The sequence below is a fragment of the Melopsittacus undulatus genome, chromosome Z (genome assembly GCF_012275295.1).
Source record: "Melopsittacus undulatus isolate bMelUnd1 chromosome Z, bMelUnd1.mat.Z, whole genome shotgun sequence".
Lineage (NCBI taxonomy): Eukaryota > Metazoa > Chordata > Aves > Psittaciformes > Psittaculidae > Melopsittacus > Melopsittacus undulatus.
In genome coordinates, this window is record NC_047557.1 from 53,015,855 (window position 1) to 53,039,065 (window position 23,211).

A 23,211-nucleotide genomic window follows, 5' to 3' on the forward strand; every position below is an offset into this window, starting at 1 on the left:
AAAAGAAATTTAGTTTTAGAAATTTTTATTAGTGGTATTTTCTGGTTATACTAGTTCCACCAAGTATAACTGGGCTTTTACTATACTTCTTTATTATTTAGCTATGCAGTGCTGAATAAAATGTGATAGATTTTTTTTTTAACCATTATGACTTATTTTGTTTTAAATAAAACCAACCATCTACTGTGTGGTTAAAATGCTTTGGGGACACAACCTCAAAGTACGTGACAGAAAATTCCTTTTCCCATTTTTGTTGATGACAGCTTTGCCATTGGGCCAAGTTCTCATGTGGCAAGTGCAGGTTAATGATTTCAATGGCATATCTCTGAAGTCATAGAGAAGCAACAAGTAATGAAGTGTTTATAATCATTAGCAGTATACTTTGAGCCTTTATTGTCTTGAAGGGCTGGGAGAAAATAACTGACGATTGTCTTGGCTTTTTTTTTTCATTGCTAGAAAGGAAAATCTGCCTACCGAGATACTTTAGTTATTGAATGTGTGCACGCTGATGTGAGTTAGAAACAAAGCAGCTTACTTCGAGATATTGGCAAATAGGTATGATCATGTCCATATTGGTCAATTATTCAGGGGGTGTTCCCTGCACATGTGCTAGATCATCTGTGCTATTCATTATAACAACAGTTTGAGGCAAGGCTGGCTAGTCTTCTCCCAAACATGGTTTGAGAGGTAGCAGAGGCCAAGGATTGCTTCTGATAGGTAGTTTGGATATAACCAGACCAGTCTGGAGGCTGACTGAGAGTTCATCATTTTGATGGAAACAAGCTATTCTATGGCAATTCATTTACATGCTGAAAGTCCTGCCAGTGTTGAATTTGCATATATAGACACCCTCTGTGTGTCTTTGTTTTAGTTTGAGTAACACATCGGAATTCACATGGAAAAGTGAGTTAAGGCATACCTCCATAATGCAAAATAAGGAGTGGATATAAGGGAAGGCTGACTACTTTTACATTTGGTAGCCCAAATAAGGACTGGTAGCTACAGTTGTTTAGGAGAATTATGGTGTTGCAATCTCTTATCATTTCTATCTGTGCCCAGTTTGGATGCAAACAGTAGGAGATGGCTGAATCTGAAGAAACCCCCTTAGCCGCACCCTTGATGCAACGCACATTCTTTGTGCATTGACTCAGGGCTATCAGCTTTCCTCACTCTCTCTTTGCCATAGATTTCACAGCTCTACAGACACCTAAGGAGACAGTATCTTGAACCACTGCTTGCTGTATTTGCACATTATACTGAACCCCAGGTGGGAGCTGTGGTAGACCAAAGGGCTTTACTAGGAAAGGATGTGGAGGGATGAGCACAACAAGCCCTAGCCAACTATCACGCCTGAGGTTGGCTTCATGGCACTTTCCCTAAGGCAAAGTTCAGGACATAGGCTTGTGTTTTGCTGTCCCTCTGTCTGTGTCACTGTAGACATATATGAGCTATGATAGCCTATGCAGTGGGTCACAGTTAGGTGTGCACGGGCATAAAGCTCCTTCACTTGGGCAGTGAGAGTTAATGCAATTAGCAGTGTTTGTGTTCATAATCAGGCACCTACTATTACTAGTCACCCCTCTTGAATATCTATACTGTCTGATCTGGTGATGTTAGCTCTGCTTCTACTGACACCTGATTTATTGACAGCATGTTCAACTTATATTTGCTGCAGTCATAGAGATGTATGATTTCTGGCTGAGCAAAAGGGTATATGTAGTATCAGTGCAAGTCACCTAGCAAAGTACAGAAATAAGGCAGAAGCTTGTTTCTATGTAGGAAACTACTGCACTGTTTAGTAACAAAGATTTTGACTATAACTTAACTCATTCCATCACAGTATCAGTTCTTATGTCGTTACCCATATGAACTGTAAAACTTACTTAGGTAAGAACACAGAAGAACAAGCCTAGCTTTGGCATTTGTTAAAGTATAAGACAAGCCCCAGTAGTACCTATATGATGATATGAGCACCAAAGCAATGAATGCTTTTAAGCAGGAAATTAACTATTAGATGGGATATTCCCCAACAGTTCATTAGGAATTTTGCAAGAGGGGAAAGAATAACTATATGGGAATTAAAACTGCTTACTTTTGTTAATATAGTTATTCCCATGACACCCTAATAACATTGTTCAGTTTGTTATGAATTGTAATTTTAGAGAAGAGATTCAGAGCAGTCAGAGAAGAGATTCAGAGCAGCCCTGTGGAGGAGACTTGGGGGTGTTGGACGATGAGAAAATGAACATGAGCCAGCTTCAGTGTGCGCTTGCAGCCCAGAAAGCCAACTGTATCCTGGGCTGCATCAAAAGGAGCATGACCAGCAGGTCGAAGGAGGTGATCCTGCCCCTCTACTCTGCTCTTGTGAGACCTCACCTGGAGTATTGTGTGCAGTTGGGGTGTCGTCAACATAAAAAGGACATGGAACTGTTAGAACATGTCCAGAGGAGGGCCATGAGGATGATCAGGGGACTGGAGCACCTCCCATATGAAGACAGGCTGAGAAAGTTGGGTCTGTTCAGCCTGGAGAAGAGAAGGCTGCGTGGAGACCTCATAGCAGCCTTCCAGTATCTGAAGAGGGCCTATAAGGATGCTGGTGAGGGACTGTTCATTAGGAACTGTAGTGATAGGACAAGGGGTAATGGGTTGAAACTTAAACAGCAGAGGTTTAGACTGGATATAAGGAAGAAATTCTTTACTGTGAGGGTGGTGAGGTACTGGAATGGGTTGCCCAGGGAGGTTGTGAATGCTCCATCCTGGCAGTGTTCAAGGCCAGGTTGGATAAAGCCTTGGGTGATATGGTTTAGTGTGAGGTGTCCCTGCCCATGGCAGGGGGGTTGGAACTAGATGATTGTAAGGTCCTTTCCAACCCTAACTATTCTATGATTCTATGAATTCTCCATGTATTATTAAGTCCAGATGACTCAACAATCCTCAGTTCTGAGTGAATTATGTTAACTTTGAGGAGAACATGTTTGTTCACCACTCAAGCATAAAGTGACTGCTAATCCCTAAAGATGGTGTGTATTACGTTATGGATAAAATGTGTAGATAATGTGGCTTTTTATCTTTTTCAAAAACAACAGATTTTTTAATATGCTAATTTGATGAGTTCATTGGATTATTATTATTATAGTTTAATAATCTAATGATTAGATTATATGATCTGTGACTTTTTTTTTTTATTCCAGTAAACATAAGAATATCAATGCATTCTGACAGATATCTGCTTTTACTTTCTTTGTTCCTTTGGCCTTGTATTACTAGAATAGCAGGTCACAGCTTTTAAGTTCACTGGTCATTGTCTTCGTCAGCTTTTTTGGACGAGATGCTGTGTTTTTTTTCAGAACATAGCTTTCACTGGAAATGAAGAAGCCAATGAATTTATAGGTGCAGTGAACATAGCAGAAGGTTCTAATTACGCTTACAACTTAAAGCATTCAATTTTTTTGTAATGAGATTTCTAAGGGATTTGAAAAATGCGTACACTTACAAGGAAAAAATGTGCTGGTATAAACCAGAAAGTCTGTATATCTGTGCAGCTGTGTGAGGTGAGAAGATGTCTGAAGGTATTCAGAAATTGCAGAGTGAAAAAAAGATTTTCAAATACAATCACTGTCTTTTCAGTTGGCTAAAAAGAAGCATATGCTTGTGTGAATGTTCAGTGGAAAATTACTGAGCAGCTTAAAGGGAATAGTAATTTTTAAGTAACTTTAATTCTTGAAATAAAGATTCCATATCACTCTAAGGAGTATTTTTGGGGAAATTCATTATGCTATCTAAATGGCATATCTATATGAATATATTTATAGATCTAGACCTTAAATAGTAATAACATACATTTATTTTTGTTACATTAATTGACATGTTACAGTACTATGATATTTTATTTTATAGGTTAGTTTTTTCACACAAGCTCCTTTCTTTAGTAAAGTTGATTTGAATGTCTTGCAATTTAATTATAAACTATTTTTAGAGTTTTGTATTTGAGAAAGCTCTCTCATGAAATAGCCAGTACTAGCCTTAGAATTTAACCTGTTTGGCAGAACTGCATTGGTCTGCACCTCTCCTGAAAGACTTTCTGACATGTGAAATAGACATTAGTAAGTAGCTAATATTTCTGTTTTATTTATTTATTAATTATTATTACTTTTTTTTCCCCTCCTGTTTAGGGGGATTACTGAAGCTCGTTTTGTTTATGTGTTTGTTCTTGGCATAGTCTTCAGTGGTACCAAAGACTTGCTGAAGTCACAGGTTATTTCTTCAGACTCTGGCATGAAGAGTACAGGATTATGGGAAGTGTACAGTGGATTGGTTCTACTAGCAGCCCTTCTATTTAGACCTCACAATTTACCAGTCTTGGTGTTTTGTCTGTTGATTCAGACAATGATGACAAAATATATCTGGAGACCTTTGAAATTTGATGCAGCACAGATTACTGTCATGCACTACTGGTTTGGCCAAGCTTTCTTCTATTTTCAGGTAAGCTGAATACTCTTTGTTACAGGGGTGGGAGGAAGAATAGTTTTTGAAAGAAACATTGCTCATTGTGAGTAAAATGCCAGCTAAATCTCAAAAAAAAATTACTGAGTTCTCAAAAGGGTTTAGTTTCTAACTGTATTATTGTTTGGTTTTTAGAATAGGGGAAAGATAATTTAACCGCAGTACAGATTTCCAAAAGTGTTAAAAATATCAGGTATCAGGTATCTATACCAGGGGTAATTTTGGTCTGTTAGTGGGTCTCCTTAGTCCTGTTCTGGTAATAATAAATACAAGAATTTCAGCTGAGGTGATTAATACCAATAAAGTCTTTTGTCCCTGATTCTTGAGGCTTTTGAAACCTTTGGTAGCATCACAATAGGTCTACATACAGTTTATGACTGAAGGGAAGTTCTGTGACAAGGTAATGTCTCTTACAAGAATCAGAATTGCTATTATTGTTATATTGAATGGTATCTTCATTCCTGAGGAGGCTTACTAATTTCAATAACGTCTCTGCATTGCAAATAAGGTTGCAATTCCACAAACTTTCCTTAGTATTGGAGCTGGAGAGTTTCTCTCCACTTCTAATAACACTGAAAACTTCTTGTAAGCAGACTATCTTAGGAGGGCATTTGTTAAACTGGGAATTGGGCTGTTTATGTTTTAGGAGGAGAGGCTTTCTGATTTGTTGCAAAATGTCAAGGTGAGACCTGTGTTGGCTTTACTTTTAAGGCATGGCTGAGGATATTAAAGGTGTAGTCAAGCTTAGGGTACTTCCCTATTCCATTTCCGATCCTGTTAGTACTTTACCAAGGATTGGCTTGACTTTTCTGTGAGAGTACATGTGAGGACAGGGAATTGCTGGTGGGGATAAGATCATCATGATTTACCCCTTCCTACCCAGTTTTCCTGCTCAGAGGATGTAACACTTCCTGGTTGAATAGCTTTTGCATGACTTGAATGTTACTATTTAGGCAGTCAGCTCTGATTATGTCATTCTGAGAGCAGGCCTTAGTGGGGCTGTCAAGACACGGAAGGCAGGGCCTCTCAGTACTAAGGTACAAAGCAAAAGTAGCCACCACAAGTTTAATGGTGGGTAGGCTAGCAATAAAATCCAGCTGTGAAAAAGGGACTAATAAAGAATGGCTTGAATGTTTTCATAAAGCACCTATTTTCAGTGATGATGAATTCTTGGTACAGTTATCTGCAAATTTTAAAGAACCACCAGATTACAGAAAAGTTGTGGCTGGAAGGTGCCTCTGGACATCATTCAGTCCAGTCTCCACCATCTTAACAGGTCAGCCACATCAGGTGTCCAGTCCAATTTTAATTACCTACAAGGACAAAGACTGTGCAACCTCTCTGGACAGTTGGTAGCAGCACCCTAGCCAGTAAAAAGACTTTTCCTGGTGTTTAAATAGAACTGCTTGTACTTCAGTTGTGTTCATTGCTTTTCATCCATTCACTAGTCACTACTGAGAGACTGAGAAGGTCAGAGTCTGACTACATTTTCTTCCCCTCAGCAGGTATTTATACACATTATTATGATCCCTGCTGAGCTTCCTCCTCTTGAGGGTAAACAGACCAGCTTGTTCAGATAGATGACATATGCTTTGTTCCCATCATGATCTCTGCGGTGCTTCAGTAGACTTTCTGTGCTCCATCCATGTCTGTTCCCTGCTGGGGAGCTCAGAACTGGACTCAACGGCCCAGATGTGATCTCACTGTTGCTTAGTAGAGGAAATGGAGCATCTCCTTCAGTTGACTCATGCAGTCCCAGATACTGTGTCTTTGCACAAAGGGCACAGGTATAGACAACATGGTGTCCACCAAGGCCCCATGTGCATCTCTGCCAAGCTGCTTTCCATATACCTAGTCCTTAGCCTGACTAAAAGCATGGATTTTTCTCATCCCCAAGTGCCAGATTTGACATCTCATTTGAACTTCATGAGTTTCTTGTCAGCCCACTCTCTAGCTTTTCTGAGTGGTATCAGACCCACCTGGTGTATCCAGTATACCACTCCTCCCAGCTCGACACAGTGTGCATACTTGCTGAGGTGGCACTCTGCCTCATCATCCAGGTCATTAATGGAGATATTAAAGAGTATCAGCCCTAGTGTCAAGGCCTGTGGTTGTTCACTAGTGTCTGGCCTTCAGGTGGATGTTGTCCTGCTGATCACAACCCCATGAGCCTGGCATCTGAGCAGGTTTCAATCCACCTCACTGTCCACTTTCTTAACCTGTTAGGGAGAGGTGTTAAAGCCTCCTTGTAAGGTGAAAGTGCTCAACTTCAGTATTGACCTCTGTTAAGCCTGCCTTGGTACCAGCTAGTCATTTGTTTACTATTTCTGAAGCAAGTGATACCTGTTCTTGAGTGCTAAGGAAAAGATGTGAAAAAAACACAACTGTATTATTATAAGGTATGATGTGCACTGCTGGCATAGATGTGAATGTCTTCCCTAACTTTCCTTCCTCAAGTTTCATGATTGAGCAGAGTGGTAGAGCTACCACTATTAAACTGGCTGGGTTCACAGTGGTGCTAGGTTTTTAATTTCCAGACAGGCATAAAGATCTAATGTGGCATACAAAAATGATAGCAGATCTATGATTGAAATACAGAAATGGAAAAAGCACTAAATTCGTTGTGGATGTACATGAGACTGGATACTAAATTTAAACTGTGCTAGCTAAATGAGCCAAGAGAAGAGAAATATAAACTAAATCTAAAACCCTTTCCTCTGGAAATATGAGAGATTTAGAGACCTACTTTTTGCACATGTCCTGGTGTGATTATGAGAAGAATGAGACTTCTTGCCATGTTGCCTGAGCCTTTATTAAATCTTGATTTGCAATAGGGTAAGAAATGACAAAAACAGTTTCTCTGTCTTGCAAAGTGTTGAATGTAAGTGATGGCCTTTAGAATATGATAGTGAGTAAAAATAGCCTTGTTCAGGATAGAATATTTAATGAATGAGACGGTGTTCTGTCAAAAAAATATTGTAGTGTCCTTAAAGACTTTATGGAAGTATAGCTGTGAAAATCCTGTGTACAGAGTAAGCAAGATTCATAGGAAGAAATAGTATTTTTCATTACTCAGTTGGTATAGTTGATGAAAGTGTGTGTGTGAGGGAATTAAGTGTCTGGGTGTGGAATCTAATACTTTTAGCTTAAGTAGAAAGAAAAACAAAGTAAGTATGGGTTGAAGTCAAGTGCCTTGAGCTTACACTTGGTTTTGCATTCCATGCTTCATCTGTGCCAGGACCCTGAGTGCATCTCCTGCCTAAGAGCTTAGTTTAGTGGAGTTCAAGGTGATCTCCTTCACTGAGAGGAGCTGTTGGGAGAAAAGATATAAGGAAGGGCCTGACCCTACTGTTCTGTGAGACCTGCTTTTAATATGATGCTTTACTGCCTGAGCTGTGTCACAGATGTGTAAGCAGGTATGTTTGTGCCTGTCTCTTAATCCTGATCTGGCCTTGGACATAGTGTCTGGGCTTTCTGGCCTAGTGTGAGACCTGTCGTGTCACAGAATCACAGAATCCCAAGGGTTGGAAGGGACCTCAAAAGATCATCTAGTCCACCCCCCCTGCAAGAGCAGGGTAACCTAGAGTACATCACACAGGAACTTGTCCAGATGGGCCTTGAATATCTCCAACGTAGGAGACTCCACAACCCCCCTGGGCAACCTGTTCCAGTGCTCTGTCACTCTTACAGTAAAGAAGTTCTTCCTGATGTTAACGTGGAACCTCCTATGCTCCAGTTTACACCCATTGCCCCTTGTCCTGTCACTGGATATCACTGAAAAAAGCCTAGCTCCATCATCCTGACACCCACCCTTTACATATTTGTAAACACTGATGAGGTCACCCCTCAGTCTCCTCTTCTCCAAGCTAAAGAGACCCAGCTCCCTCAGCCTCTCCTCATAAGGGAGGTGTTCCACTCCCTTAATCATCTTTGTGGCTCTGCGCTGGACTCTTTCAAGCAATTCCCTGTCCTCCTTGAACTGAGGGGCCCAGAACTGGATGCAATATTCCAGATGCAGCCTCACCAGGGCAGAGTAGAGGGGGAGGAGAACCTCTCTTGCCCTACTAACCACACCCTTTCTAATGCACCCTCGGATGCCATTTGCCTTCTTGGCCACAAGGGCACATTGCTGGCTCATGGTCATCCTCCTATCCACCAGGACCCCCAGGTCCCTTTCCCCTTCACTCCTTTCCACTAACCATCACTACAGACTTGCTGTGTAACCCTTGAACTGAGTCTGGCCCCGATCACTGTCTCTGGATCCAACTCTGACCTGGACATGCCGCTTAGCATTCCCAGTCCTCCTGACTTACTGCTCTCACTTGCTTTGTTTTCACGCTCATTTACCATCTTACCTTCCCATGCAGAACCAGCTTGCCCTTGCTGCTTTCTGACAATGTGAACTTAAAAGGCAAATTTATTAAACAGTTTTAACTTGGGAATACTAGACATAAATCTGTTTTTCCAGCCCTTCAGCAAGACTTGTGAATGGTAAGCATTGGAAAAGGTTACTCACACAGGTTGTGCAGTCTTCACACTTGGAGGTTTCCAGAGCTTGAGTAGCTAAAGTTGTGTGTGGAGCTGGATACAATCACTTCGTTTTTTAGGTTTGTTTTAGTAGTTAGGATCTTTGCTTTATTTATTGTTTTGTCTAATTCAGTGAAGAGAAGCAAAGTTAAAAATATTTGACTATTGTAAAAAAACTGTGAAATTAACACATTTAGTCAGAATGCCACTTATTTGTCAGGATGTTATTGCAAGCTTGAGAACCTCTTGATGAATTTTTCAACAAGATGGAATGACTGATTGCTTTATCCTAAGCTCTGTGTTGTTCACATCTCATAACTCATCAGTCACTTCCCAAAAATGTATTATATCTTTAGGATTGCTATGTGCCCTTCAAATACAACAAGAATAGAAATAAACATCTTGGTTGTTTCTCTTAACTACAGCAGATCCTAAAAAAAATTGTTGATGTAAATATGTCTTAAAATACTTTTGTTACTATGTGAAAGCTCATAAATGAACAAAAATTCCAGGTATTTATTTATTAGTCTTGCGGGGTTTTGTTTCTATCCTTACAGCAGTATATCTGCAGAAGAGGAGAAAAAAAACCCCAGTCTCAAAATATTAGGACTTGCTTATATTCTGCTAATTTTAATTATTGGAGGAGAACAGAATAGGTTTGTACATTTTCGGAATAATTTGTATCCAATTCATTTTGCCTTTAGGTAAAGAGAGAGACTGAGTGACATTTTGAAGTGGTTGACAGCTTTCTCTTGCTCTGATTTCAAAGCGTTGTAGGATAACTTAGATTGGAGAGGACCTCAGCAGGACCACAACTCAATCCCATTCTCAGGGGTTCTAGAGGAAAGAGATGTGTGATGCAGTGATGGAGCTCAGGGTCTTGAAACCTCCAACAGCAGAGACAGCACAGTTGTCTCCATTTTATTTTTTTTCAAATTATTCCACTTTTTTTTCTCCTTAAATGATTTGTTTCACATAACTAAATTTCTCATTCTGCGCATGTTCATAGGGTTCCAGTTACTAGAAAGACAAAAAATTATGTGTGAAAGTGCAGTAACAGTCTGCTATGCTAAATCAGTCGTTAAACAAGGCAGAAGCATGTCATTTTTGTCTTGCACCTCTGTACTTCTCAGTTCAGTGAGAGTCATTGAGATACTGCTCGTTTTCAGTGAGTGATGTGGTATCTACAACATTTTCAGAAAAATCATTGCAGCTTTGAAGAGGGTTTTAGATTGTTTCATTACTGTCTTTGGAGGGATTTTCCTTTGTTACTGTAACAAATATGCTGCGTAATTTCTTTAGCCAGTGTTCCTATATTTGTGCTTCATTGATCTAGGTGATGATGGATTATCATGGAAAGCTTTTATGCCATAGTGCATTGTCTTCTGCCACTTTCTGCCCTTATCACAATAAGCTATTAGACCATTGAAATACTTGAGTGATACTTTAAAATAAAAGCAGACACTCTGAATTGACGTTTATGTATTGTGTGGAGTATTAGAAGTTACAAGCTACTAAAATTCAGATCAAATCATTCTTGGAGAAAGATATCTAACATGAAGAAATAATGTTGCTGACTGCTCAGCAGGGCTCTTTCAATAGTATCCTTGGAGCTGGCTGAGAGTGAAGTGTTTGGACACTTAACACGCAGTGTGGTCAGAGTTGTAAGTGTGTGGATTTAAGTGTGTATATCTTTGTTTCTCCTTGTTCTACAGCTGTCTCACATTAAAAAAAGTCAAACATAGGTGGAGTGAGCCCTGTGTTAAAGGAAGTCAGGAAGGTGGAAAGCACTATTCCTTCAGCTGGTTCCTTCCTCTGTCCTCACTGCCTTCCAGAGGAGAGTACATCTTTTTACCCTTTTGTGCAGGACCAGTGACATGCACTCCTGATTGCTGTATTTATTCTTGCTCCTTCTCACATGCAGTGGGATGGGGAGTTGCTCTGAGGTGCCATGGATCAATCATGTACATGTCCAGGAGGAGCAAACAATGTGAAAAGACTTTTCATGTCTTCATAAGATGAGCAGGATTGCTTGACGTCTTAGCTTTTCTACTCTGCATGCATTATACAGAGAAGAAGAGAAGAGAAAATAAGTAGGTGTGATGGGGGGAAAGAGCTGTTACTTTGGACAAGGACTGGGGGAAGAGAGAGCAGATTCTCTCCCTACCTGTCCCTGGCAAACTTGTTGAGGAGCAGCACCCTGCCCTGCTCTCAGAGGGTTGCACTTGACCTTTCTGCTCTTGCCTTGTCTTTAGTCACTTCACCTTAAACCTGAGGAGGGGCTTTGCTTTACAGCTTTCTTTTCCAGTCTCAACTTACAGGTACTAGGGCACAGATCAGCTTTTACTTCAGTGGCTCATCATAGTTATTTGCTCTGCTCCTGTCATTGCTGAACTTTACACTAAATGCATAACAATAATGTGTTACACTTGTGCAGTGCAACAGTCACTACAGTGGTGCATGGTGAAGGTCAAAATGAGGAAGACTGACGTAAGTCAAGATCCTCTGCTGTATGGTATGTTGGTAAAAGCTAGAGCCTGCTGCCTTCTTACAGCTTCAGTCTCCTCTTACATTCTGGGGAGATCTTCATGGTAGGATTCACAGGGAAAGTGCTGGTGATGAGCTCTGAATTGTTCTGTTGTCATGGATGGTCTTTTTCTTCTTAGTTGTTAGAGCTATTTCAGAAACACAGTTTTTCCTGTCCCTCGTGGCTGGTTACTTATGTAGTTGAAAAAGCTACCTGGTCTTCCTGCTTCCTGGTGTGCTCTGAATTTTGTGGGCAACCCAGACATGTGTATGTGATCAGAAGACTTCCTTGCTGGGATATCTTGGTGGTTCAAGACAGCTCACTAAGGTGAGAGGAGATCAGATTGGAGGGAATGGGGGAGCTGCCACTTCTTATATGCTTTGCTGAGACTGGATGTGAGGGTCTTGGTGGTTACAGCACTTAGTTTTGTGTTGGTCTGGAATTCTGTAGAGGGAAAAGGAGAGTTTGATGGCTGTTAGAATACCAGTGCTGTAGAAACAGATCAGCTTCTCCAAGAATGTATGAGAGCTTTCACACTAGTCTGAAGAAACCTGTCTTTGACCTGCTGAGAAATATTCTGCCTTAATCACAGGATGTGTTTTCTGCTTTAGATATTTGAGTAAAGTTAAATACTTAGGCATTTTCAGTAGAAAATACTTCCTTCAATTTTATATTATTCTTTGTTACTTTGTGGTCTTAGTCACTGGAAAAAGAAAACTAGGTAAAACATACAAGTCTTGGACAGCTCTTAATACTTTCATTACTGTATGTTCCTTCTGTTTTTCTACATTTTAAATTTCCTTTATTGATGATTCAGTCTATCTAGGCTGACTTTTGGTCTGTTTCAATGCAAATGTGGTATAGAATCTTGGAAAGCAGAAACCTCTCTGAATTTGTAAGCCTTAATCTGGTTGCATGCAGCAGCTTGTGTCATATGGCAGGCGGCCAGTGTAGTGTTCCTCTACAGGTCTAAATTGGAGCCATTCCATCTCTAACGGCAGGAAATATTAATCTTCTGGTATAATTTTGGGCAACAAGCCTAAAATCTTGTGTTTGAACCATGCATGATGGAAAATGCATTTTTAATTACATTACTGTGACTGAAATCAGCAGGAGTAGCCACTTGCTTTAAACTCTTTTCTTGGATGTAATTTATTAAACAATAGCCATGTTAATTTGCATGCAAAATAAGACAAATGAAAGATCATGCCGTTTATGCCCATATTGGTCTGTAAATCCTCAATAAAAGCTCTTGTTTGGTAAGCTACTTTATTGAAATTCTGATGTAAAGAATATGGCTGTATTATAAAGTGGCTTAAAGAGTAACTGTTCAACTGCTACAATAATTTATATTATTATAATGTATTCTAAATGTTTCTTCAGAGATATTTGAAGCCTTACTTTTTAATTCCTGTTTTCAGGGAAATTCAAATGGCATTGCTTCTGTGGATGTTTCAGCAGGTTTTGTGGGACTAGAAAGCTATGTGGAAATACCAGCAATCTTCCTTACAGCATTTGCAGCATATGCAGGACCTTTGCTTTGGGCCATTCATCTGCTGTGCTACTTGAGTTCTGAAGTTAGCAGGTAATCATGTTTTGTATTAAAGTAATTCTCCTCTCTACATATTGCACATACAAATGCCATCCATATAGTGTACTCCTTCTCAAACAAACAGTGTTGGTCACATAATTTTCTTCCTTGGAAGTTAATGTTCTGGTAAGAAAATGCATGGTTTTTTGGGGTATTTTTTGGTGGGTTTTTTTCGTATGGGTTTGTATCACCTGACTCTTCTAGTTCCTTTTTCTCCGCAGAAGTTTTGCACTGGGGATATAAATGTGTGTTTTACTAACTGTGTTTCTTAATGAGCTCTCAGTTTGCTGTGCTGAGTTACTTACAATTTTACTATGTTTTGTTGTAACAGCATGTGCTGCCTAAAAACATTCTTCTTAGAACCTACTAAGTAGGAGACCTGAGAAGGACTTTTTAAAGTAATAGATCAGAATTCATACTTAACTAATGGGCTGTTCTTTGAATGTCTGTCCTTGTTTGGTATAGTGACATACGTTTTATAGATAAACCAGATTTATTGTATGTTACTGGTTATTGCAGTCATTTGTAGCTAAAATATTCATACTTTTTGATATCTTGTGTGGTGGATTGGTTAATGGAAAATTAACTAGTGCATTTGAAATTTTAAGAACACATAATTGGAAAATACTCATGTAACTTAGAGTGTGCATGTAAAATCCAGTTGGACTCTCTGATATTGCATTTAACTCATCTTCCAGGACATTCAAAGTGAGATGCAGTATAATAGAGGAGTTGTTAGTTCCTTCCTGTATAATAACAATGCAAAAAGTTTATATATTTTAACAAATGTAACATTTGACAGTGACTTAGTTCTTACCACCCCAGAGTCTTTCCTGTATTATCTGTGGAATATAAATGTACTTTTTCTTTCTTTCTTTTTTTTTTTTTTAATGAGGGACAAAAATGTTACAGCAGGCTTGGCAGGTGGGACTTCAGAAGTATTTATTTTGTCATAGCACTTTCCCTTATCCTCCGTAAACTTCTGACTTATCTGCAGAGTGTCATCCAGTCTCATCCTGTTAGTGCTTTTTGTTTTCTGTTTGATTTTTTTTTTTTTTTGTTCTCGGCTATACCTACACTGTGAACTTGTGTTGGCATGTGTGTATCCATCAAAAGTGCAAAAGAGATTTGATCTCCAGCTGACCAGGCTGGACAGACTAGTGGAGGTTTTTGAATCAAGAAGGACCTATTCTAATAGGCTGAATTCCTGCACAGTCATTGTGTCCATTGCTCCATATTAACAGGCACCTTTTAGCAGGTATAGTAATTGTTCACCTTAATTCACCAATTTGCCTGTCTCCCATATTACACTCTAAAGATGTCTGTCTCTCTCTGCTTTATCACAGTGAGTTATGCAGCCCAATGCTAGGTCATTGTAGTAATGTAGATTAAGACAAACTGTGGAATGTTAGCTCTTAGTCTGAGGCCATCTGCCTTGAAGTCATCTTTGCTCTCATATAGATTGGTACTGTCTAAGTGCTGGTCTTTATAATGCCTTTGAAACCCATCACTTTCTCTGTTCATTCTGATGTTTTTTTGCTTCAGAGGAATACATGTGAAATACACTAAATATTGATGTCTGGATTTATAAAACCACAGAGACCCCTTCCTTGAATTTTCCTATCTGGTGACTTGACACCAAACTTGGTATTAAATCCCTGTTTCTAGTGCTCCTAAGTTTAGATTTAGTTGCTGCTTTGCTCCATCAGTGCATCTTCCTGGTATCAAAGCTCTTCAGATTTTCTCAATTTTTTTCAGCTCTCTTTAAAGAGAACTATCATATATCTCATATAAAGCCTCACCTCTTCTAGTAAATATGTGACCCATGACCTAGGGTATTACTTACATTCTATTAATCTACTGTTTTCTCCAACTCCTTTATATCTCTGTCATGCTTTGTTTAGAATAGTGCTAGCCAGTTTCACTGGTCACATCCATGTTCCCATGTTGTCTATTTTTTTAGCAGTCCTGCTTTCCATTCTTTGTTATTTCACTGAAGATGCTTTGGAACTGGAATTTATTGCTTGTGCTTAGAGGACTCTAAGGACAGAGGAGTAAACTGCCTCAGTCCCATTGCCTGGGAAGGGAGAAGGGAAGAATAAGACCACCCATAATATTTTTAAAGAGCTGAAGTTTTAATGTTGTTTAAACCTTAGGCTGCAGACTGTGATGAACACTAACATACAATTAAGAGAAAGTGGCACCATACAGCATGTTTTTTTCAGTGCTCTACTAACAAAATAATAAACAACTTTAACAAAATCTTTAAGGGTCTGTACTTGTTTAGCATTGTTTCAAATGTGCCTCTATAGTCATGTTGGTTGTTGTTCTGATGTTTTTTTGATTGGATTTTTGCAGATTAAAAGCTCAGCTAGTAGTGTTGCCAGGTACAGTGCTCATTTAAACTGCTCTCAGGTGGGTAGCTGTGACCTGTAATACCCACATCACTTATGTAAGTAGATTCCATGGAGCGGCTGGTGTCTGTAGCCTTTTTAAAGTTCATTTGAGTCAGCTGGTAAGGTTGTTTCTTCTATGGAACAGTACGTAACTCTGGACTGGCATATCTGTAGCTGCTGGAACTTCTTTAAATTGGTATGTGGTGGTGCTCAGAACTTGGTCTCTACACTTTTTATTTTACTCTTCTGTTTTGTTACTGCTGCCCTAATTACTTTGTTATTCCTTGAAGCCAAAGCTGAAGCTGCAGAAGGCAGAGGTTCAGCTGCTTCATGTGTTTTCTTAAATGTATAGGAGACTGAAATTTTAAAGTTGTGGAAGCTTTTGAATGTTCTTCATAAAGGATTCTTATTCAGTGATTTATAAATAATATGCCTTGGTCAGTGAAATTCAACCCTTTTTTTAATATGATTCTGAATGCAAGATGAAGATCCTTTCCAGACTTCCTCCAGATAGGAAGGTCTAATCCAGCTGCAAACTCCTCCAAAGGGAGTATGCTGAGTGGATCTCATTAGATAACCACAGGATGTTGTCAGGATTCCTGAGCCACCGTGATACAGTCTCAGCAGGATGGGTGTGCCCAGAACTGCTCAGCAGTGCCATTCTGGCATCCTGCAGCCTGTTTTAGTACTGTTGCATCTGGGGAAGTTGACCTGGACAGGGAAGCCTGACTTCACTGCTAACTGCCTTTGTTTATTCCAGACATTTAGCAGAGCTTATGTAACTTACAGATGCATCAGTTGTGTTGGTTTAACAGAGCTTCTTGATGGAGTTTTTAGAAGCTAAGCTCTACTGGGGGATAACTACCTAGGGGCAAGTATACATGTGTATCCTTCCTTCTCTCTGTGCTTAACATTTTTGGAATCACAGAATAATTGACTCTGGATCCAACCCTCCTGTCCAGCGGAAGGTCAACCAGAGCAGGTTCATCAGGGCCATGTTTAGTTGGTTTTTGAGTATCTCCAAGGGTGGACACTCCAGGGTCTCCTTGGGCAACCTGTTCCAGTGTATGACAACTGCCTCAGCAAAACAGCTGTTTTCTGATGTTTAAGGGGAATTTGTTATATTTCAGTTTGTGTCCATTGCCTTTCATCCTTCCACTGGGCAACACTGGGAAGAGTCTGGGTACATTGTCTTATTTCTGCTTATTAAATGTTTATGAACACTGGTGAGATCCCTGATGGGCCTTCTCAAGGCTAAACAATCCCTGCTTTCTCAGCTTCTCATTTTATACAGATGCTTCAGTCCCTTCCTCATCTTTGTGACCTTTCAGTGAACTTGCTCATACACCTGTGTTTGTCTTGTACTGGGGAGCCCAGAACTGGATCCAGAACCCCAGATGTGATCTCACCACTGCTCAGCAGGCAGAAAAAATCACCTTCCTCAGTCTGCTGGTTCTTCTTTTCCCACGACAGCTGGGTTGGTTCAGGGGAGCATTGCTTGCTCATGATCACCTTATTGTCCATCAGGAGCAACCTATGTCCTTCTCTGCCAAGCTGTTTTTCAGATAGCCCAAAGGCTGTCCTGCTTAATGGGGTTTTTCTTCCCCAGGTGCAGGATTTGCCATCTCTCCTTGCTAAACTTACTGAGTTTCTTGTCAGATGATTTCTGCAGCCTCTTGGGGTGCCTCCGAGTGGCAGCAGACCCATCTGCTCTATCAACCACTCCTCCCAGTTCTGCATAGCGTGTGTACTTACTGAGGGGGCACTCTGCCCCATCATCCAGGTCATTAATAAAGATGTTAAAGAGTATCAGCCTCAGTGTCAAGCCCTTGCCTGGTTGTTTGCTAGTGACTGGCCTTCAGATGGACTTTGTCCTACTAATCACAGCCCTGTGAGCCTGGGATTTGAGCAGGTTTCAATCCACCTCACTGCCCACTTTCCTAGCCTTAACTGCGTTAGTTTGTGTGGGAGGTTGTTATGGAAGAAGGTGTTAAAAGACTCCTTGTGAGGTTAAAGTGCATTAGATGCATGCAGCTGATGTACCTTTGGCCAATATAGTAAAATGGGATAGAATATAACTAGGTTATAAAATAAAACTTTTGCTGTGGAAATGTGGTTGTAACTCCTTAAACAATTTGCTTCCATCTGATCAAACACGTGGAACTATGAAATATTCTTCTCATATGGAAAGGTAAATATGTTTCTAAAATAATTAAGTGGCTTGTGATAGACAGTAACATGGGTATTACTGCCACTTTTAGTCCTTCAGGCTCTCCTGAGAAACTTGGCAGCTTAACTGTGATGGGATTTGCACAGACAAAAATAGAAAGAACAACTCTCTGGCTTCAGTCTCCATGGAAACTGTGCAATAACTCTTGAAACTATTTTTGAGACAGAGTACTGATTAAACGGATGTCTGAACTTAACCAAGTATTCTGTGTGTGACTTGCATAAATTCCAGAGAGCACCTGATTCATGTAAAGGGTAGTTTTACAGTGGCCACTGTATTGCTCTGAAGTAGAATTTTGGATTTTGGGATCCTTATGATCAGGAAAAGGGCCATTTTTTTGGATAATCTGACCCATATTATGTGAACTCACTGGCAGTACACTCCAGATGGATTCAGTTTTCAAGCTTCCACCCAAACAAAATTGTCATGTGGGTGATGTTCACAGTGTTGTGTAATTACCACTCTTTAGCTAGGCATTGTGCTAGTTTTCAGATTTCTAGCACATTGAAATCTGTGTTTTAATTGGTTTAATGAGTCAAGTGTCAGGATGAACTGGTGGACATTTCCTAGCATGATAAGGCTGCATGCTTATTAGATTTTCTTCATTAGCTATCAATAGTTTTAACAGTGCTTTGATGTTAGCAAATGGCTTCCAGGTATTGAAAACAGGAGTTATGCCCAACAGAAGGATGTTAGTAGTTGACAGACTCGTTATGTTGTGACTCTGTTAATTTGGAATGCTGGCACAGCAAGCTTAAGTTTTGCTGCAAATTCTTTTATAATGCTGATCCAAACAGAATTAGAAAGGCATGCTAGCTAAGGGAATTTCAGGAATCGACATGAGCTTTTGCCATCTTCAACCTAATGTGTTTGATTCATAAGGGTCCCCCATTCACAATCGATGTTAAATACATGAATTCTTTTTTCTTTCTGCCATAGCCTGTCTGAAAATACTGAACCCTTTGGTATTTTTAATTATTTTTAATTCTGGTTTCACACATTCTGTCTTAATTAATTTGGTTAATTAAAGCTGCAAAAATGTTTGCAACTATGAATATCCTGCTGCTTTCTCTAGAATGGTAATATCTCTTACCTGTTGTGTTTGCTAGTAGTCCCTTTAAATAAACAAAAATTAAAAACAGTATAAAAGAAGGTACCTACCTTTTGTTGATGTGCATGAAAGTCTGGAAGTTATCTGATAAAACTGGAACAGAGTTTTATTTCGACACCCTGGAAGAGTATTTTACTCAGGTATTTCCTGATATGCTGTCATTGCAGTGGTGGTTGGAGATTTCTCTTATATGTTGTTAGTGCTCTCTATTCATTCTTTTGTCATGCTGGTGAGACACTGACTTTTCCTATGAGGTTTCTTTTAGGCAGCCGTAGTTCCTACTGCTGGAGAGTACTTTCTTAATGAAAGGTGATCCAACTAAGTAGATTGCCTGCAGTTGCCTCTATGCTATAAACAATTGACAAATTGCTACAAAGCCATTTGCAAAATAAATGTCATCCTCTTGCTCCCTGGACCAGCTATGCAGCTCTGGTTTAGGAGCTGAAACACTTTCTATGTAAATGTTAGGGAAAGTTCTGTGCACAAAATTTATAAATGCACAGATTTGGGCTGGCTTAGGTTATTTTTGCTTTGTGTAGATCTTTGTGTAAGCATCTGAACAGATTTGGAACTTCAAAAGTTATGATCTCATTTTTTTAATAGAATTGGCATATCTGGTTTCAATGAGGCTTATTTTCTCATAATGACTGACCCTAATTGAGAATTTGTGGTCCAGTGTGCTTGCTACTACACAAATGCATTGTAGAGTTGGCCACACAGCTTTTAAATGGTCTTGTTGATGCTGTGTACTGCCATTACTATGAGATTTATTCTCGTTGATGGAACTGCTGATTTAAGTAGAGGCCACTTGAGGTAAACATGTCAGAAATGCTTTTTAATTTTTAAATTTTCTATCACTTTACGGGTAGTCTTGAATTGAAAGATTTCTGATTTTTTTTTTTCAATTTCTGCCCAAGCTCTAATTTGAGGAGTTTATGGTTCTTTCCATAGAGGTGCTTTTATCCTCTCTCATGTGTGGGTATTCCCCATCTCTTTCATGTTGCAGGCTTTTCTGACCTCTCATGTATGTGCTTCCCACCTCTTGCACATGTACTTGCCCTCCTTGAGGTGCTTTACTCTCTCTCATGGGCTTCCCTACTTTTGTTCTTTCCTCTTCCATGCGCTTCTGTACCTCTCATGCTTCGGCCCCTTTGCAAGCATTCTTTTCCTCTTCTCGTGCTTCTCCATGCGCTTTCCTCCTCAGACACTTCCTTCCTCACACCCCCCTCACAATCACACATCATGCTTTTCCCCTCTGTCATGCATACTTTCTCCCTCTTAGTTGTGCTTTCTCATTCTCATACACACACTCTCCCTGCCTTGTTTGTGCTTTCTCCCCTGGTCACTTGCACATCCACCTTCTCTTACACACTTTTCCTCTTCTCAAATGCATTTCCATCTTCTTTCATGTGCTTTCTCTCTCCATGCCTGCATCCCTCTCCTTTGTACTCATCTCCTGGCTGGCATGCATCCATCTCTTTTGTGTGCTCCTCCTCTCCTTTGTGTGTTCCCCTCTTGCATGCATCTTCCCCCATCGCTGCTTACCCTCTCACACATGCACTCTCCTTCCTGCGCATGCGTGCTTCTACTCAGACATTCTCTCCCCCTCTTACTTGGATGTGCTTCGTCTCCCCCTTGCTTTCCTTCTTGTGCACTTTTGCTCTCATGTGTCTTTCTTGCATGTTCCGTCTCTTGCTTTTGCTTTTTCTGTCTTCCTTTCTGTGTATAGATTTTCTCCTTTCTTGCATGCTTTCCCATGTCTCACACATGTTGCATCTCTCTCACACACTCTCACAAATGAAAATAACTTGCACTTTCCCTCTCCATTACATGCTCAATAGCTTACATCTGTCTCACTTTTTTTTCCCTCACCTGCCTTCTTTCTCTTGTACTTCCTTCCCTTGTTCACTCTTTGCTGCTTTGTATGCTTTCCTGTCTTTCTTTCTTGCATGCACTTTCCCTCTTTTAATCTTACAGTCTCTCACTTGTGCTTTCTCCTTCTTGCTAGCTCTCTGTCCCTCCTATATCTACAGTTCTTCTTCTCAATCTGTAGAGCTTCCCCCAGACAGACCCTACTTTCTGCTTGTCTTGGACCTGCTTTCCCTCCTTCTTAGACTTGCATTTTCCCTCTCTTGGGTTATTTCTTGTCTCTTGGATGGACTTTGCCTCTGTCTTTCAAGCTTTATCAAGTCCCTTCTCACACACACTGGCTTTCCGCCTTCTCTTATCCCTCTTTATTCTCTCCCGTCATTTCCTTCTCTCTGTTGGTGTGTGTGTCCTGCTGCCTCTGAACTTCTCTCTTACACCTTTTTCCTGTGTGCCTTTTGCCTTTCTCTCTGATGTGCTTTGCCTGCCTTTATGTACATCCTTATCAGTGATCTGGACTTGGGAACTGAGTGCACCCTCAGTAAATTTTCACACACCACCAAGCTGGGTGGGAGTGTTGATTTGCTGAAGGGTAGGAAGGCTCTGCAGAGGGATCTGGGCAGGCTAGATCCATGGGCTGTAGCCAGTGGTATAAGGTTCAACAAGGCAAAGTGCCAGGTTCCGTACTTGGGCCACAACAACCCCATGCAAGCCCTCCAGGCTTGGTGAAGAGTGGCTGGAAAGCTGCTTGGTGGAAAAGAACCTGGGGATGCTGCTTGATGGAGCTGAACATGAGCCAGCTTGTGCCCAGGCAGCCAAGAAGGCCAACAGCATCCTGGCCTGTATCAGCAATAGTGTGGCCAACAGGGCCATGGCAGTGATCATTCCCCTGTACTCAGCACTGGTGAGGCTGCACCTCAAATCCTGTGCTCCGTTCTGGGCCCCTCACTGCAAGAGAGACATTGAGGTGCTGGAGTGGGTGCAGAGAAAGGCAAGGAAGCTGGTGAAGGGTCTGGAGCACAAGTTGATGAGGAACGGCTGAGGGAACCGGAGTGGTTTGGAGAAAAGGAGGATCAGGGAAGACCTTAAGGGCTCCCTATGTCTACTTGAATGGAGGTTGTAGCAAGGTGGGTGTTGGTCTTTTCCCAAGTTAGTGAGTGACAGAATGAGAAGAAATAGCATCAAGTTTAGATTGGATATTATGAAACATTAAGACTTGATGATCTTAAGGGTCTTTTCCTACCTAAATGATTCTATATGTTCCCTCTGTTATGCTTTCCCTACTCCCTAATGCTGCATGTGTTGCCTCTCTTGACATTTAACCTGTCTTATGTGCTGTGCCTCTCTGATGTGATTTTGTCTTCTGCTTACCCTCTTCCCTATCTCATTCTGTCACTTTGCCCATTACGATCTCTTTGCCTCTTGTGTACACTCCCTTCCATTTGTGTGCTTTCCCTCTTGCACACTTCCTCCCTCTATTGCATTTCTTTCTCTTGTGCATGTTCTTTATCATGTACATGTTGGCTCTCCTGCACACGCTTTGCCTCCCACATATGCTTTACCTTTCATGTGCTCTGCCTCTCCCTTGCTTGCACTTTGCCTCTCCTTGTGAGCTTTGCCTGTCTCCCTTTCTTGCATGCATATCAGCTTTCTACCTCTCTCCCTCACTTCTCAGTCTCTTGTACTCATGCATTACCTCATGCATACAAGTTTTGCCTCTTGTGAACATGATTTGCCACTCTCCCTTTATATGTACTTTGCTGTTTTGTCTTACACACTTTGCTGCTGTTGTGTCAGTTTGGGCACTTTGCTCTCTCATTTTCCGTTGCTTCCCTATCTCACGTTCTGTCCTGTCTCACACATTTCCATCTCCCAGCTTTTCTCTCTTACTTGCACAGTCTTTCAGTCTCTCACTGTTTCCCTCTGTTGCACTCACTATCCCACTCTGCCCTGCCACAAATCTCTCACCACCACACCCCTCTCTCAGTCACCCCCCCAACCCCTTTGTATGTTTCATCTCACTTCCCATTTCTCTCTTCCTGCCCCCCACCACCATCTTTCTCACAATCTTAAACACAATATTCCTCTCTCTGATGTACTTTGCCTGTGACAGACTTTGCATCTCTCTTGGTTGTCTTACATTTTCTTGTGAGCATTCACTCTCCTGCAAGTTTCTTTTCCATTTTCTGTTTCTTCCCTGTTCTGCACTTTTCCCTGACCCATCTCCCTGCTCTTTTTCTCTTGCTCTCACTTTCCCTATGTATTTTTCTCTTCCCCCACTTCCCTACTTTCTCGGACGTGCTTTTCTTGTCTCAGGTGTGTGTTTTCTCTTTCTTTAATGTGTTCCTGCTTTTGTGTTTTCCTCTTTTGCTTGCACTTTCCCATTTATACTGTCTTCTACTTGTGCTTTTCTTCCCTCAGTCTCGCGCTGTTCCTTGATATTTGTTGCTGTCCCACTCT

At 40.7% G+C, this 23,211-nt stretch overlaps 1 protein-coding gene across 5 annotated transcripts in view; it reads left to right on the top strand.

Annotated features, from left to right (window-relative positions):
- The window catches only part of PIGG (phosphatidylinositol glycan anchor biosynthesis class G (EMM blood group)), an 86,773-nt gene that overhangs the window by 42,400 nt on the left and 21,162 nt on the right, over window positions 1-23,211 (top strand). For all 5 annotated transcript variants that reach the window (XR_004081349.2, XM_031054192.2, XM_031054194.2 and 2 more), the window contains 2 exons: window positions 4,173-4,482; window positions 12,979-13,142. Coding sequence is in view for 4 of the 5 variants with exons in the window: in XM_031054192.2 (XP_030910052.2) it covers window positions 4,173-4,482; window positions 12,979-13,142 (474 nt within the window). In the remaining variant the exon portion in view is untranslated. The remainder of the gene's footprint in view (window positions 1-4,172; window positions 4,483-12,978; window positions 13,143-23,211) is intronic.